This window comes from Bipolaris victoriae, assembly GCF_000527765.1.
Source record: "Bipolaris victoriae FI3 unplaced genomic scaffold scaffold_127, whole genome shotgun sequence".
NCBI lineage: Eukaryota > Fungi > Ascomycota > Dothideomycetes > Pleosporales > Pleosporaceae > Bipolaris > Bipolaris victoriae.
This window is the reverse complement of record NW_014575265.1, coordinates 24,703-41,330: the sequence shown is the minus strand read 5'-3', so window position 1 is coordinate 41,330 and position 16,628 is coordinate 24,703. Positions and strand designations below refer to the sequence as shown.

Here is a 16,628-nt window from a genome sequence, read left to right as displayed (position 1 = left end):
ATCTCACGATAGCACTGTTTCCATCCCGGCCTCTACTTCCTGCATTCCCGGTGTTTTTTGTCCACTTTTTTGAGTTCTTACTTCCACGTCATCACGATCTTTTGGCTTAGCATGATGCGCGGGATATCATCAATTTCTTGTTTGGGTTTAGACTTTGCATAGCTGGCGTTTGGTAATTTTTCGAGTCCGTGTTCAATATCTTGTTTTCATGCCATGTGTCCTGCACAATCAGGCCACTAGCCTGTTGTTTTTAGTGTACTAGCTACATCTAACATGGGTAGAGCCTGATGCAACGGTCGTATAGCAAGACTAGCCACTCTTTTCTCGCATGTCAATATTAAGAAAATTTCCGCACATTTCCATTACTACATCGCTACGTGTTTCAGGATGTTGGTGTTTGCTTTGCGGTTGAGCCAATCAAGCCAGGTGTATACTGGATAGTTTTGTAAGTCATGAAAAATGTACCAGATGTACCCTAGCCTTTTCTCGACACCATGGTCTATTTTTAGCACCATGCGCTCGTATTCCAAGGGGAATGCTCCGCGCAGGCTCCATACAGGGGCGCTAGCAGCCACCAATACTTGAAAATCGATGTGGCTATTGCCTTTATAGGCTGGAGAGTGATACTTGGGTTCGATCTGCCAATACCATGCCGAGAGGACACTATTCCTGATGGTGAAGGTCAAAGTCTCGTGCCAATTGCTTGCCCGTCACGTGCAAGGGCTGATCTGCCATGAAGCGATCCGATGAGAATGCAACGTTACTGCACGTTCCCCGCGCAAAGCATTCGGTGCATTTGTGCTTTGACCAGACGGCATTGCCGTCGATGTCGTTGTCGTCAACCTGTGACGGTGACGGTTCAATGTTGATGTTGCAGTCGATCGGCGCAGAGGAGAACTCCGACCGTCTGACTAAGCGACAGCCGTTGAACATCGTCATCCGCGCCAACTTTCCTCACACGGCCCACGCGACAACGCGACACTACCGTCTCGCGCAAATCCCCCTGTATCGCTACTAGCCTTCTTGAACCACGCTTTTTTTAAAGCCTCTCACCCGGCTTATCCGTTGATCGACCTACCGATAAGGCCTCTGCAGACCAGTTGACGACCCGCTGCCTGCCTCCCTGACCTCGTAATCCCCCGTACTACCGTCGTATCGGGCATCGAAAGATCGCACCGTCGCCTGTCTCTCCATCCGGCATCACGCCTGCATCACATCATCACAGCCGTCATGGCACCTTCACGGTCCCGCGCCTCACTACTCTCTCTCCTCGCTGCTACATCGCTCCTCCCCCAGACGGCATGGGCCTTCGAGTGCGATAACATCGTCGCTGATGGCGCACACTTCAACTTCAAAGAGCTAGGTGGGCCCCATACGGTACATTGGGAAGAATCGGACCTGGAAAAGGAGCTTAAGTTCAAGTACAACTTCACCCTTGATGTCTGCAATGCCCTCAAATGGCACAAGGGTGGCTCACTCGATACCGAGTGCCACCACGGCGCAAGGGTATGCGCCATTAGGGAAATGGTTGATCTCAGCAAGGAGAACAGTACAAGCATCACGCCCATCGATATCGCAGGTTCCTACCCAATGCAGAATGGCCGAACAATCGACGCCAAGTTTGAGAATCTAGGTCATTCAAAGAGTAACTCTGATGCGCGCGAGGGTGTCCGAGCGACTCTGAACGGCGGCCGATTTCCATTTGATGACAAGAAGGAAGGCATGAATCAGCGCGCCATTATTGAGTTTGTGTGTGATAAGGAGAGGTCCGGATCCGAGGGCAACGAGGTGGACAACAGCCCGCATGAGGATGGCGACAAGGATGACAAGGACGGCGATAAGAAGGATGATAAGAAGGACGACGACAAAAAGGATGATAAGAAGGATGACAAGAAAGAAGGCAAACTCAAGGCAAGAGAGGAAAATAGCAAGGGCAAATGCGAAGATAGTGACGCCAGTCTTCGCTTTTGTGGGTATGAGGTGGAGCCTGACACCAAGGACAAGAAGGTCCGCACACTGCGCTTGGAGTGGCGGACCAAATACGCCTGCGCAGATGCGCCTGAGCCCGACAACGGTTCCCACTGGGGCTTCTTTGGCTGGTTCTTCATCATGTATGTGCACCCTTCACCCTTCTCTCCTCTTCTACACCCATCTCAAATTCAAGAAACTAATCACATATCGAAAAATAGCCTCTTCCTCGCAATCGCCGCATACCTCATCTTCGGCTCCTGGCTGAACTACAACCGCTACGGTGCTCGTGGCTGGGACGCGCTACCCCATGGTGATGCGATCCGCGACATCCCTTACGTTGCAAAAGATTTCGCGAGAAAGGTGATGGATACGGTACAGGGCAGTGGCAGTAGAGGTGGTTACGCTGCTGTGTAAAAACTCACTTTTTCTTCAATCTGTTTTTATTTCCATCACCATCACAAACATACACATGCATTCGCATCTACTATAGATTGATGTTTGAGCGGGTAAGATCACCTGGGGCTGTGTGCTGTTTGTGCAGAAGGAAGGGGGTGGGCTGTGAAGGGGTAGAGCAAGGATGAAGTGAAGTACATTTGCATTCCATGGCGTGTTTGTAGGGTCCTGTGCAGAGATAGTTATATATTTTTTCTTCAGGCTTTCACATGGAATCAAGCTGTAGTCGTTATCTTGAAGACTACTTGATTAGTGCGTTTGTTGGAACTCATCATTTCGATTTGATACAAAACCAGACTTGACGATGATATCTAAGCTGATCATTGCTTTAAAGGATATAAAACTGCCCAGTGGTATATTAGCGATAGTTGCAAAGCTATCGTTATCTAATTCTCATAACCCGCCTGGTTCATGAACGGGCTCCTCGCACGTATACTCCTCCCATATCTTAGCAAAACCAACGGAATGCAACTCAACGCCAGGGCCACAAAGCCCAATAAACTGCTAGCCCACTGGAAACCGAGTGCACGATACAAATCCTGCGTTGCCAGTGGCAAGAACGCTGCCATCGTGTTCTCGAGAAAAGCAATGCCGGCAATTGCACTGGCTGCATACTTTGCATAGGCATCGACGACATACGACGTCACTGCGGCTGTACTGCAAAACATGCCGAAGCCCACAAAAGCAAGTGATATGCCAGGGACAATCCACGGTATGGAGGAATAAGATGTCCAGGCAAAATAGAAGAGACCTCCGCTTAAGCCAATGAAGGACGCGGGAATACTCAGGTAGAGGCGAGCTTCCGGTATCGGTTTGCCCGGGTTTTCTGTATTTTGTCTGCCAGATGCGAAATAGATTCGGTCTTGCACCAGCGATGCGAAAAGCCCTATGAGTTCGCCAATGACGACCGCACTCTGGACTAGGCCTGTTCCAAAGAAGGTCCAGCCATAGAGTTCAGAGAAGACTTGGACGATAGACTGCGTGAACATGAAGGCGGTTCCTATGCAGAATGCGCTCCAAAGGCCGAACGACAGCACTACGCCTTCCGTACAGAGCATACGTGAGGGTCGAACGAGCGTCTCTTTGAGAATGTCGCGGAAACTCGTCTGTTGCTTTTCGGCTACAGTGTAGACTTGCTTTCCCGTGCTCGCGCGTATATGACGGGCGCGCCGCGTGAGAATAACATCCGGTCGGACTTCTGGAAGTAGCAAGAACAACACTGGTATTAAGGAGGCGTAAAGGATGATTTGGCCCAGGAAGATCCTACCGAACTCGTCAGTGTCTACTACCGCACTAGCATAGCCATCATCTTACCATCGCCAAGTCGTATACCTCACCACCAAACTTCCAAACACAGGCCCCATATTCAACCCCGCCAGCAACGCAAATATATACAACGACGTACAGAAACTATGCACTCGCCCCGGTCTCCAAACATCGCTTACAATCCCCGACGTGATATTCGCCAGCACGCCCGCACACGACCCCGTGATAATCCTCGTAAGGATCAACGTAGCAAAATTACGCGCCAGCGCTTGCGGAACGATAAAGACGATCATAACAGCATAGATGATCATGTAACTCCATCTCACGCCGAAATTCTCCATCAGAGGGAGACCTATCAGAGGCGCTGCTGCGCCGCCGAGGTTCCAGCTTAGCACCGGCCAGTACGAGTGCGGAAATGCTTCGTCGCTGATGGCGAAGCTGGTGTTTATTTGCGGTGCGGCGGATGTGAGCATTGTGCCCGAGACTTGGACGAGGAAGGTCATGCTGCATGCGAGGAGGGTTGTGCGCCATTTTTTGCCCCGACGGAAGTTGAAGGGGTTGGAGGGGTCAGAGGGGGAGGCCCAGTTGAGGTAGTTTGGGGCTGAGTCTGCGTCGGCTTCTTTGGTTGGGTCGAGTGGAGGTGTTGGAGATGGTTGTTTTTCGCGTGTATCATGGGAGGAGATGCTGGATGAGGAGCGTGAGGGAGTTGGTGAGGATTGCATTGTGGATGTGAAATTAGTTATGATGACTGGAATAGTCTCAAGTATTATGGTTTCTTCTTCCCCAGTCGGCAGAGATGCTGGACGGCCACAAGACGTAGTAGGTCTTAGATAAAGCGGCAATTACTACCACTGAAGATTGATGGAGTGCCAGTGGTTCGACAGACTAGAGTATAACAAGACCCTAGGATAAACAAGCTTTATGATGCCGAGAGATCTCTTAGTTTATCAACAGTTTGAAAAGCGGTCCAGGATGTATAGCTTGTATGTAATAGTCGAGAACAGGTGGTGAAATCTCGGAGGCGAAAGGATGCCAATCTGGTTTTTGCCATCATGAGAAGCGGATGATCCATGCTTTGAATTGCAGTGCAAACTGACATGGTTGTGTGACATCATACCTGATGAGGCGCTTGACTGGAAAAAAATGAGCGATGGGATGGTAACTATAACGTAAGAAAAAGCTTGTAAGCGGGCAAATAGAAGGCTTGGCAGGTGTTAACAGCAATTGTTACCGGGTTGGCTAAAACAATTGTGGATCTGACGTAACCTATGTATGTTATACTGGAGAGAGTAAAAGTTCGTAGCTAAGCGACTAGTAGAACTATTCCACGATGATTTTGTTGATGGGAAGTCCGACTCAGTTGAAGGGGCGTTCGCTGTGCGCCACAGCCGAGGTGCATTGCTTCCCGCGCTAGCGCTGACCAGAGATATCAATGAAGCTTTAACATAGTTCTCACGCGTTCCCTTGTCCGCGCTGCGATAGATGGCTTCAATCATCTTATGCCTTACGAGCGCTTCCTCCCAGGTTGTGACACTGTATCCATTCACCGTCCCAATGCCGGCCCATGCATCCCAGGCTTTCCCCACACTAAAGGAAAAGTCACCTGCCTTTTCGACTTCAACTTCCTTGAGCTCTCCCTCGCCGACTGCGAGTTTGACAGTTGGTTGGAACATTTGAATATGGCCGCTGATGCCCCCTTCGAGAACCAAAGTACCCTCCGAACCGATGATTTCCCAGTAGAAGTTATGTCCAGAGCGGAATACGCTTGAGGCATATGTCACGGCGACATTGCCACCGCCATTGGTGAGCGATGCCGTAATGCTGACAAAATCATGCGCTGTCTTTTTGCGCTTTTCAACCGGCTTGCCATTCCCATCAACAAGATCGATATCGGGGTAGTTGTTGGACAGGGTAGCGACAATGCCCTGTAGCTCACTACCCAAAACATAGCACAGTGCGTCAACAGCGTGACCAAAAGGTATAGTCAATATATTAGCTCCTGCTTCAATTGGTAGCGCATACAATAGGTTTTCTGGGATTGCATCTGAAAACATGTTGCCCTCATAGATTGTTAGGAATGAGTACTGCTTAAGGATTGGGTGCACTTACATGGCCGAACATAGTCGTTCCGAGGATCTTTCCCAACTTTCCTGAGCCAACAATATCCTTCGCCTTGATTATAGATGGGCTTTGACGCGCTTGTAGTCCGACCAAGGTCTTTACTCCCTTCTTATTCGCTAAATGCACTAGCTCTTCAGCTTCCGTAGCGTTCCGAGCAAGTGGCCATTCGGAAAATACATCTTTGCCTGCTCCGAGTGCTGGCCAGATGAGATCGTAGTGCTGAGGTACATTGACGCTGACAGCTACAATATCGACATTTGGATCTTGAGCAATCGAAGCCGGACTATCATGTGTCGAGACGCTGTCCAGAGAGTACTTCTTGGCTGCTACTTCAGCAGAGGATTGCGAACTGTTTTGAAGGGCCGTAATCTTGTATTTCGAGGTCTTTTGAAAGTGAGGAAGGTGGGATTGAGATGCCCAGGAGCTATATATCATGTTAGCCGTTTCACGCGTCGGATCTTTCGATACTTCAATGCTTAGCACAAACCCTTTTGCTGAAAGACCAATCAGCCCGACACGCTTGTGTGAGTCTAACATGATGCCTGTAATGATCGAGATGTGTTTCGGGATGTACGAAGTGTACAGGAATTGAATTTTAAGTCCAGGCATCTTTCGTATTCTATACCCAATCTACCTCGGCCTTCTCAATAGCAAATTCCCCGCTTTGCCCCACGTAGTGTTGCGTGATTGTATACTACATACGTACCAAGGGCGTTTACGACGTCACTAACCAAGTAAATCAGTAGTTTCCGCCAGAATTCGTCCGCTCAATACATCCCTTATTTACTTGATGATATTGCGCCGTGTGCGACTATAGGGATGTTAACGTTCGAAATCCGCTTTTTCTCTTGCATGAAATTGTCGACTCGCAATCCTGCTGTCGCGCACATCGCCATACGCCGTGAGACCTCCAACGGCTGATTGCAATCATACCTCTAGTAAATAAATACGAATTTCGTAAAAACCAGCGTGCTATTTGTCTTATTAATTTTATTCATTGGTAGAAACTATCTTATCACACCCAGATTGTGCTACGATAAATAGTCCAACGAGCATTCCCACACTGAAATCTCTCTCAAGTTAGCAATATCAGAAATGTATTGATTGCGCTTAAATGCACACAAATCAAGAACCGTAGGTAGCATCAATGCGATTAAAAGTTCTCATGAGCTCAGTGTGTTTCATTTGTCGACTACGTAGTAGAAGACATCTTGTTAATATAAAGTTCAAAGTTTCTGTAGTCTATATCTGTAACCATGAAGGTGTGCGCAATCTAGGGAACAATATTAGATCAATGTCGAGATTCCGAGCAACAAAGCTGTGATACACTAGATGGTCTGTTCTTCTCATCATGTTTGAGCCTAAGGTCAGAACTAACGACCAAGAAGCAGTAATTCTCTCACTAGAAACTTTTCATACAACAAAAGCGGTGAAAAGATGGTTGCACTTGATCTTCTTACTCGTATCTACATTATTAGGCATGCTGCATTAGACATATCCCGCAGATATCTCTCCCTGAACTGTTTTTGCACCAAAATTCTTTGCTGCTCGAGGTCCTTAACATGAGCTTCCCGTACAAGTTTCATGTTCTCTTTCTGCCTCTGTTCTTGCTCCTCGAAGCGTTTCCTCGCATCCTCAATCAACTGTTCCGAGCTGATTCTCAGGTTGACCATTTCTTGTCGCTGCTTTGTGAGACCTTCTTGATATTCTCTCCTGGCTTGTTCTAGAATTTCCCGGTCCTCTCTATTGTGCTGTTCTCGCGCCTGCCGTAGGTCCTTCTCTAGATCTTTCAATTTTCTTTCATAGTTCTTGATCAAAAGCTCCACCGTTGACGCTAGCTCGCTTCCTGCGCCCGTGTCAACGAGGTCTTTTGCTTGGTCAACCATTTCGCGTTGAATGTCGAGTGTGACTGGTCGCTTTCTAGCTATTAAGTAGTTGATGATCTTGGTCGCCGAAGCTTTGCCATTGTCGTGTCGATAAACTTTACTACCATGATCTATCATCTTCTTCCACAGTTGCGGCTCACTTTTCAATTGCTTTTCCCTCTCTTTTCCAGCAGTTTCGCCGGCTTGTTCCCACATCGTCGTAGCTAAGACTACGCTCCCGAGGGTATCTTCTCCGCATAGTTTCTGGAACATCTTGATGTTCTTGATGCCGCTGCCACCGACCCGAAAGTCGGAAATTCTCTGAAGGAATATGATACCCGCGAGCTTTACATTTGACACATGTGCTTTGTTGAGCCAAAGCGCGACCTCTCTTAAGATCTCGGAATCGGAGCGATATGTGTCATCGAATCCTGGAGTATCAACAAGGTAAATCTTTGTACCGTCTTCGGCTTTGCAAGTTGCCACTTGTACTGATACTGTGCCTAGGAACGTTTAGAGTGATGATTAAAATAGAGATAATGTCTCTCACATGAGTCCAATCCATGGCCAACCTCGAGCGGCGTTTCTGCAAACAGATTGACAAATGTTGTTTTTCCACAGCCAGTGATACCCATCACAGCGATAATAATATCATTGGGCCTTGAGACGCGGTCAGTGTGCAGTCGGATGAGGGGCAAAAGGTCGTACTTGAGATTCGGCAGATGAGGTTCCTCACGATGAGGGCTGTCTACCCTGCCTCCTTTATCTGCTGTCATGTTTGCGCGATACAATCAAGAAATTTCCACAGAAAACTCTAACTGAAGGTAGTGAGAAGTTGCCATATAAGTTTAGCCTTGTGAAAGCAGATGCAAGACTCAAGTCGGCCTTGCAAGGCAAGTTGAGAAGGCAACAATGCATGACCAGGGCTATGCGAGCTGGAAATGCAAGTGCATCATGATGCATGCATGCCATAATAAAGCGCCATGACCAGCAGTGCACCTGCAAAATCCTGGCTGTGCTATGCCCTTGCGTATACAAGCCACAGTATTAGTAATTGGATGGGTTCACTAAGTAGAGATAGGGTTGTTTGTACAACTGATCGGTGACGAACCAGCGTCATGACCACTCCACCATATGCATTCCCACCAGGCAGCCATTCTGAAGGAGCTGACCGGCGAGTGCCAGCTCATCTGCAGATAACGCGGTTCATGTAATGTGCATTGCCCCAAGTGGGGCAGTGCATGCACCTCGCTACGCCACAGAACAACTAGATTGGAAACTTTTTCCGCAGCTTATAGCCAATCATATACGCACATAATAACACTTCAATAGGAGTTTTTCTATTGACGTATATGAGCCCGCTTGAGCAATATGGCAAAGAGCAGAGACAAGATGTATCGATTCTTGTGGTGTACATATCATCCTTTTCTATGAACAATACTGAAAAACAATTCTTATAACGAGGCTGAAATCATATATAGGGCCGGCGTTTGAAACTGAGTATATTAAATGATTGAAAAGAGACTACTCGCCGCATTGTTGGTCTACCTTGCCTGATTACGACCGCGCGAGCTGAGTTCATCATAACGGTTGTCATGATATGAGCCAGATTGGAGTGGTGGCTGTCGCATGGATGTGTGTGTGGTATCATCATATCTTCGCGTGAGAGAACCTGTGGATGGGGGTATCGTGCGTTTCAGTCCGTAAGGATCAACGATGACGGGTCCAGGCAGTGAGTGAACCTGGCCAGTTGCATAACCTGGGGTTAAAGGCGTATAAGTTGGAAGAGGTCTGTGTTGTGAATGCTTGGGACGATTTGAATTCCCGATCGCAACTGCATCGCATCCCGGATGATAAACCTGATCATATCCCTGATGGTATTGGAGTTGAGAGTTCGAGGAAATGTGATATGGCTTTGTGTCCTGTTCATCAACATGGGTTGTATGTTTGGCATTCGCTTTCCCGTTTTGACCATTTCTGGACTGACTTCGTCCTCTTGTAAGCTTTACGGGGGATTTTTTTGGTGTTTTGGCTTCCAATGGCATTGAGTCCGCACGGCGCGTTATTGGTACTGGCTCCCTGAGGTCCTTTGCCGGTGATGCGAGAAATGCGCGAAATCTTCCTACAACATCAAACTGGGGGCTTCTCTTTTTTCTCACTCTTTCTCGCCAGGCTTGTTGCTCCTCAAGTTCTTTCTGGGCTGCTTCAAGTTCTCTCTGGGCCGCCTCAAGTCTTTTGTTACGCTCTTCCAACTCCTCCATCTTTTCATTCTGAGCAATTTCTTTCTCCAGTCGTCTCCTCTTTTCCTTTTCCAATTGGAGAACTTTTTGTTGCAGCTCATAGGTGATGCGAATAGACTGTTCCTCCAATATCTTATCCTGAGGCACATCGTCATGTTTTTTGTTATACCATGCTTTTTGCTCGAGTTGCATGTCCTCAAGTGTCACTGAGAGACTTCCTTGATCATCCTTAAGTCGATTCACCGTGACTGTGCAGTCCCTTATCTCTTCTGAAATTTCGCTCCTCAAATCATCGTCGTCGCAGGACTCCTCCACACTCTCCTCCAGTTCTTTCTTCTGCATTTCATATCTTCTGCGCATATTCTCCAGCTCGCCCTCCAAATATTTCCCTGCAGTTGTTTTCTCCAAAGTCATTATTCTGCTTTTTCTCATCTCTTGCTGTAGCTGTAGAGAAAAATGTCTTTGCCTGTCAGCAAGCATTTCGACGATATGTCGCGCGCTGTCTTCGCCGTAGTGCCTCTCCATTCGAGCATCAGCTCTTATCAATGTGCCAAAGAACTCTGCCCGTTCCTTCAACGTGTCTTCGCGTACCGTTGCTGCATCGATTGCTTCTTGAGTCTTGATCATATTCCACATGGTGGTGACGACTGTGACATGTTTGAAGCAATGCTCGCCACAAATCTTTTCAAAAATGCGTAAGCTCTTGATTGAAGATCCTGACATTCTCACATCGGTGATTCGGTGAGCATAAATCATTCCGCCAATAGTAAGTTCACTTCCATAGAGATCATATAGTGTGCAGAGGAAGTATGCAATCTTCTTAAACACCCCTGCGTCGTCTGTGCTGGTATCATCGAACCCTGGTGTGTCGATAAGATAGATCTTCCGTCCATCACCTCTACGGAACTCATAAGGCATGATATCAGTAGTACCTGCAAATGTGAGAAGGTGAGATCGAGAAATCTTATACAAACGTACATGATTCTAACGAATGCCCAATTCCAGCGTCTTGGTCGGTGAGCTGGGAGATGAACGTGCTTTTGCCAGCACCAGTGAGTCCCATAACCAAAATTGCTATGGATCTAAATGCTCGGTCAGTGCAATGAAAGTTTCCCATATATATTGTCGACGTACTCGGATGAAGAAGCGTTGTGCGGAGATTTGTGATGCTGTTGAGATAGCTGCATGGTATCTAGCCTATCGTCACTACGCTTCAGAATGACGCTTTCACTCAAGTTACTCATGGCGAAGACTTCTGAATAGCTGTCGTGACAGATGGTAGAACTCTCAGCCTGGTTGTGCAAGTCGCTGACGGTTCACGTCCTCACAGACGACGCTAAAATGGCCAGGGTATGTCGTCTACGCCTCTTCCTGGTGTGTCCTGTAGCCTAACAAGCGAGCGTAGGATTGCGCAGTGCATGGAATAGGCTAAAGCCACAAAATCCGCGCCTGAGCTGTTGTGTGGCCACCCGGTCGGGCGGTTCTGACGTGTACGTTGCTGATTGGCGAAATCCAAAAGACACATGGGAAGCGAGATTCAGCCTTGCCCTAGAGATATATGCAGTTCGCCTAGGCGAACTCCAGACACGCTACCTGATGTTACATAGTAGCTGGAGACAATCACTGGATGCAATCTCAATGACTTTGAATATCCCATTGTGACCCAGCACGCTTTCTTATGGACACTACTATGGTGAATCATGTCTCACAGGCTATTAGGTATGTTTTCCACAATGATTGTAGAATAGAGGCTTATAAAAATTGAATAGCCCAGATGACATCTTCATAGCAGTTATGGGGATGACTGGTGTTGGAAAGTCTAGTTTCATTGAGCACTGTACTAAACTACCAGAACGACTCTCGAGCAATGGACTGTTTTCGTGTAAGATCCAAGAACCCGAACCCCACTCATCCGACATGAGTTAACAAAAAATAGGCACTAGCCGTGTGTCGATACATACCACAGTAGTTCAAGGCCGTACTGTACATCTCTTGGACACACCTGGGTTCAATGACAGTCGGCAGTCTGATGGCAAGGTGTTGCAGGAATTGGCATATTGGTTAACAGCTGCCTATGAGAGAGACATCAGACTTAGCGGTATCATCTATCTCCATTGCATCACGAACAACCGTCTTCCAGGCACCGCCGTGCGGGCATTAGATGCTTTCAAGAAGATGTGTGGAACGGAGGCATTCAAAGGAGTGATCCTTGCAACAACTATGTGGGACATGGTTTCCGTGAAAGACCTGGCCAAGGCCGAGAAGAGACATGAAGAGTTTTATGAAAAAGTTCGCCACGATATTATCGAACACGGTGGTAAATTAGTCAGGCTATCAGCTGTCGAGATTGATGCTGTAAAGATTCTTCGTCATATTGTTCAAAAGAATCGAAGACTTACCCTGAGATTCCAGCGGCAGCTAGTAGATGAGAACCTACTGATCTATGAGACAGAAGCTGGGCAGGTACTATATGAAGATCTTCATAAACGCTATCGGTCATTACAAGTGATGGCAGACGAGGCTCATCGACAAATGGACGAGATTGTTAGTACTGGGCGAAGAGAGGCATTGCGCGAGCTTAGCGAAGTCACATCCGAGATGGCTGAAGACATTCGACTGGTTGAAGAAGACATTGAGCGTACAAAAGTAGCGTTTGGAGGTATCCGGGAAAAATGGGAGAAAATCATAGACCGAGATGATCAAAGTCTCATTTTGACTGCACAGAATATCGAGCAGGAATTTGAGAGGGAAAATAGCTACAAAGGAGATGGCGAGGAAGCTACGACGACCAGCATTCATAAATTGGCACCTCCATTAAGCGAAACTTCCAGAACCTCCAGTACCGAAACGTTTTCTAGCCTCGCATCCCAAGAGACTATGGCACAAAAGCTACACGATCTCGAAAAAGAGCGGCAAGCAATTTCCATACGAATCGGACAAAGACTAAGCAGAAGATACACAGCCCAAACACGAGGAGCAACAACAATGAGCGTTATAGGCACCACTTTGGCAGCTGGTCAGCTCATTGCAGCATTGGCCTGTGTTGTAATGTAAAGACTTTATAGTTTTGGGCGCCAGGTCCAAGGATTGAGCATTTCCTTATTGCGTCTAGACATATACCAGCATAAGGCGGTGGATAGTGCTTGTCGAGGTGCTATGTAATGTTGAATAGTTTTCTTCTAAACACCTCAATTCGATTCTTCCTGTCTATAAGAGATACGTCAAACCTATATTTGCTGTGACGTTCTGCAGATGTAAGAAAGAATAACATAAATGAATGATAAACGACAGGTCATTTCTTGTCAATTGACTGAAGGATGGTTGTACAAAGGCCCTGAGGTACTGGGAAGATTCGATAATACGAATTGAATAAGAATGTAGTCTTAGACGGCGTTTGTGGATTGGCAATCGTTTTAAGCGCTTATAATGCCAGAATATCGGGTGGAGTAATAGTGGGCAAAGGGCACAGAAAATTGACATTGATAACGAAATGATTTATCTATATTGATGCCAAGGCTCATGAAACTGTGAAGAGCTTAAGCATAAGCATTAGCGAAACAAGTATCCTGTGAGCCAGATCAGCTGACGTTTTCTGGAGAAGACGCCACTCTTGAAGACGGATAGAAGGAGTTGAAGAGCTCGGTTGGTGCGGTATACAAAAGCCTTGGTCATTCTAGTAAGCAAAACCGTTCGTGAAATCAAAAAGGTTTTGCGGATCCCATTTTCGCTTGAGTTGCTCAAGTTGCGGAAGTTTTGCTGCAGTGTACTAAGCATTACGACCTTCATCGCCATGTGTGTAGTTAACGTAGACCTCGAGCCCCTTTGCGCCGTTGAGCTTTGCAAAATCTCCACGTATCTCTTTCGCGAACTTCGTGATAGCGGATGTTTGTGCATCCGTTGTGAAGCCGCTGAAGCTCATGAATCTACAGAAGTATCAGTTGCCAGTAAACATGGGCGCACATGGCTATCGTTGAGACTTACAGATACGCCATTGCGGCTCGATACGGATACGTTGTCGCTTCGTCTGGTATACTGAGTGAGACTCTAGTAGGGAAAATCTCCGTGACCATGTATGATGTCGCCAGGTGAGTTGTGGCATAGAAATCAATATACGCAGCAAGCGTCTTCTGATAAGTTGCAACATCATACGGATACAAATTCATGTCATATGCTGGTTGAGGAAGACCTGAGAAACAGCCAAGAGGATCGATACCAAAGAAATTTTTCCAGAATAAGACGGTTGTATGGAATCATGGTCACATTGGACTTGAAAGCTTTGACCGAGAGTAGTGGCTGAAGGATCTTTCTCCCATCCTTTTCTGGGCCTACATATACAGCACTAACCATTGTTACGACCTATAGACCCTGTTAGTACCCTGCAGTCAGCATTGGCTTCTTAAACTAACCGTGTTCAAAGTGTGCGAGTATTGTATGGCGCTCGTAACGGCAAAAGCATCAGGCTGGTTCCGAGTGAAAGACTTCAGGGCGTTGAAAATAGTAGCATTCGCGCTGACTTGGGAAAGGAAATCGCCGTTCAAAGCCTGGCCGCGGTTGGTCTGGTCATGTAGTTTGTAAGTAGCGGAGGTTATGAGACCGAAGTTCTGTCCGGCGCCTCTGATACCTCAAAACAGATCGCTATTTTCGGAAAGTGATGCATTAACAACATCCCCATTTCCGGTCACAACAGTCACCGACTGGAGTGCGTCTATGATCAAACCATGAAGACCTTGGTGGACGCCGATACCGCCACCTATGGTAGCGCCAACCATTCCAACGCATGAGCAGGATCCAGTCTCTGACAGGGTGTCATTACCAAACTGAGGAAATCAGGGAAGAGCAACATAGGTATCTCTTTTCCAGCCTGTTACACGGGATTCAGAACCTCTACAAAGGTGACAGCGCCGCCAATGGTCATTGTGCTTGCTGCAAAATCAATTGATACCTCCTTGAAGCCACTGAGATCTATGTTGATTCCGTTCTTCAGGGCGCTAGTAGTCGTGGTATAACCATGGCCGCCACCTGTTCCCATGAATGGGATGCTGTTGCTTGAAGTGTAACGGACCTTCGCACGGGTGTTAGAACCGAAGCACTTGTAAACATGACATTTTTTGAACTTACGATTGTCGCGACATCATTGGCAGTAGCAGGCTTTACAACCACAACAAAGGATGGCGGATCATAGGCGTCCCACCTTTGCTTGATCTCGGTTGTGTAGGCCTGAGAACTAGAAAGTACAACTTCCGAGCTAGAGGATAGTTGAGTTTTGAGGTAATTTTGGATTTCTCCTGGAGTCGCTGCCCATGCCAGATTGACCGACCAGAGTAGTCCGAAAACTAAGTGTGCTGCCATGTTTGCAAATGGCGGGTGTTTACATCACTCATGAGGGGAATAACAATATATAATCCAATCGAATGGCCCGTGGTAACAGGTTCTCTATTCTAGTAATAGACTAAGTCGGTGAGGGTTAATGAGTCGGGCAAATATAGATGGGGCCCGGTTCGGTGTCAATGCGGAATTCGGCCGAAGTATTTGCACCCAACAATAATTATGCTCGATGAAGACCCATGAAATGTGCACAAGACTACAAAATAACAAAATTCAAGATGAGAGGGTTGAAGTTCATCATCATATGCTGCCGACTGAATACATACAGAGTGCGTCATTTATGATAGTTTGTTCAGACTAGAACTGATTTCTTTGGCAGAATGGAAAAATGCAGCTGGAATTCCCAAGGGACTTACGCTACCTTCATGGGATGTAGAACTGGACCTACAGTTCATGAACCGCAACGATATCGACGTCTCGATTCTATCGTTGAGCGCTACAGGTCTTGCGTTCGCCTCATCTGCCGAGGAAGCTACAAAACTATGCCGATCGGTCAATGAGTACGCTAAGGAGATCTCGACCAATCACCCACGGCGATTTGGTTTCTTTGCATCCGTACTCCTACTTAGATCGACGCTTCTCTAGAGGAAGTATGCTACTCACTCGACGTACTGAAGGCAGAAGGAGTCGCATTGTTGTCGAGTTATGACGACAAGTACTTGGGCCACAAGGGCTTTCATTCACTTTGGGAGGAACTTCACAGTCGCAACAGTAGTTTTTCATCCATCCAACCTTTGGTAAAACTCGGGGCGCCCCGCCTGACCCTACTATTCCTCGACCTATGATCGATTTTCCTCACGAGATAACCCGAACAGCAATAAGCCTCATCACGTCCAAGGTTGTTCATGACTTTTCGAACTGTAAAATCATACTATCTCACGGTGGCGGCACGCTCCCATACGTGGCGACGAGAGATGCGCACCAAACAGCTGACCTTGGACTGAAAGATAAAACAGCCGAAGACTTCATAAGGGAAGCAAAATCATTTTACTTTGATCTTGCATTGACGGGATTCGAGGCACCCATTAAACTTTTGCAAGATTTTGCTGGTACAGATCACATATTATACGGAAGCAATTTTCCGTTCGCTCGTGAAAGAACTATCAGACTTCAAATCGAAAACATCAACAACACAACTATGGGGGACGAAGCGCGGCATTCGATTGAATGCGGCGCTGTAAGGAAACTCTTTCCGCGTTTCAGGACCGATGGAAATGATGGATGATAGATTCTCTTTCGTTTATTGGCAAGGGCTGGATCTTCTAGGTAACTTTCCCAGTATAGCATGAATGAAATTGAGGAACATGTCAAGTAGGCTACGATCGTG

At 47.1% G+C, this 16,628-nt stretch overlaps 7 protein-coding genes across 7 annotated transcripts; 3 read left to right on the top strand and 4 right to left on the bottom strand.

The window, feature by feature from the left end:
* Window positions 1-1,230: 1,230 nt before the first annotated feature.
* On the top strand, window positions 1,231-2,385 carry COCVIDRAFT_20013 (hypothetical protein; the record flags this gene model as incomplete). The annotated part of the gene is made up of 1 exon (XM_014696293.1): window positions 1,231-2,385. The coding sequence occupies one exon, from the start codon at window positions 1,231-1,233 to the stop codon at window positions 2,383-2,385; it is 1,155 nt and encodes a 384-aa protein (XP_014551779.1).
* A 425-nt stretch (window positions 2,386-2,810) lies between these two features.
* Window positions 2,811-4,412, bottom strand: COCVIDRAFT_111968 (hypothetical protein; the record flags this gene model as incomplete). Its single annotated transcript, XM_014696313.1, has 2 exons — window positions 2,811-3,687; window positions 3,739-4,412. 2 exons carry the CDS (start codon window positions 4,410-4,412, stop codon window positions 2,811-2,813), a joined length of 1,551 nt encoding a protein of 516 aa, XP_014551799.1.
* Window positions 4,413-4,637: 225 nt separating this feature from the next.
* On the bottom strand, window positions 4,638-6,348 carry COCVIDRAFT_41947 (hypothetical protein; the record flags this gene model as incomplete). Its single annotated transcript, XM_014696312.1, has 4 exons — window positions 4,638-4,823; window positions 5,112-5,750; window positions 5,800-6,235; window positions 6,299-6,348. The coding sequence occupies 4 exons, from the start codon at window positions 6,346-6,348 to the stop codon at window positions 4,638-4,640; spliced, it is 1,311 nt and encodes a 436-aa protein (XP_014551798.1).
* A 929-nt stretch (window positions 6,349-7,277) lies between these two features.
* COCVIDRAFT_111943 (hypothetical protein) lies at window positions 7,278-11,160 on the bottom strand (the record flags this gene model as incomplete). The annotated part of the gene is made up of 5 exons (XM_014696311.1): window positions 7,278-8,179; window positions 8,227-8,336; window positions 9,225-10,848; window positions 10,895-10,998; window positions 11,051-11,160. The coding sequence occupies 5 exons, from the start codon at window positions 11,158-11,160 to the stop codon at window positions 7,278-7,280; spliced, it is 2,850 nt and encodes a 949-aa protein (XP_014551797.1).
* Window positions 11,161-11,710: 550 nt separating this feature from the next.
* COCVIDRAFT_111963 (hypothetical protein) lies at window positions 11,711-12,970 on the top strand (the record flags this gene model as incomplete). Its single annotated transcript, XM_014696310.1, has 2 exons — window positions 11,711-11,798; window positions 11,853-12,970. 2 exons carry the CDS (start codon window positions 11,711-11,713, stop codon window positions 12,968-12,970), a joined length of 1,206 nt encoding a protein of 401 aa, XP_014551796.1.
* A 712-nt stretch (window positions 12,971-13,682) lies between these two features.
* On the bottom strand, window positions 13,683-15,265 carry COCVIDRAFT_41943 (hypothetical protein; the record flags this gene model as incomplete). Its single annotated transcript, XM_014696309.1, has 7 exons — window positions 13,683-13,830; window positions 13,898-14,102; window positions 14,155-14,272; window positions 14,323-14,517; window positions 14,578-14,709; window positions 14,787-14,978; window positions 15,035-15,265. The coding sequence occupies 7 exons, from the start codon at window positions 15,263-15,265 to the stop codon at window positions 13,683-13,685; spliced, it is 1,221 nt and encodes a 406-aa protein (XP_014551795.1).
* Window positions 15,266-15,485: 220 nt separating this feature from the next.
* Window positions 15,486-16,526, top strand: COCVIDRAFT_41942 (hypothetical protein; the record flags this gene model as incomplete). Its single annotated transcript, XM_014696308.1, has 3 exons — window positions 15,486-15,570; window positions 15,621-15,856; window positions 16,017-16,526. 3 exons carry the CDS (start codon window positions 15,486-15,488, stop codon window positions 16,524-16,526), a joined length of 831 nt encoding a protein of 276 aa, XP_014551794.1.
* Window positions 16,527-16,628: the final 102 nt, after the last annotated feature.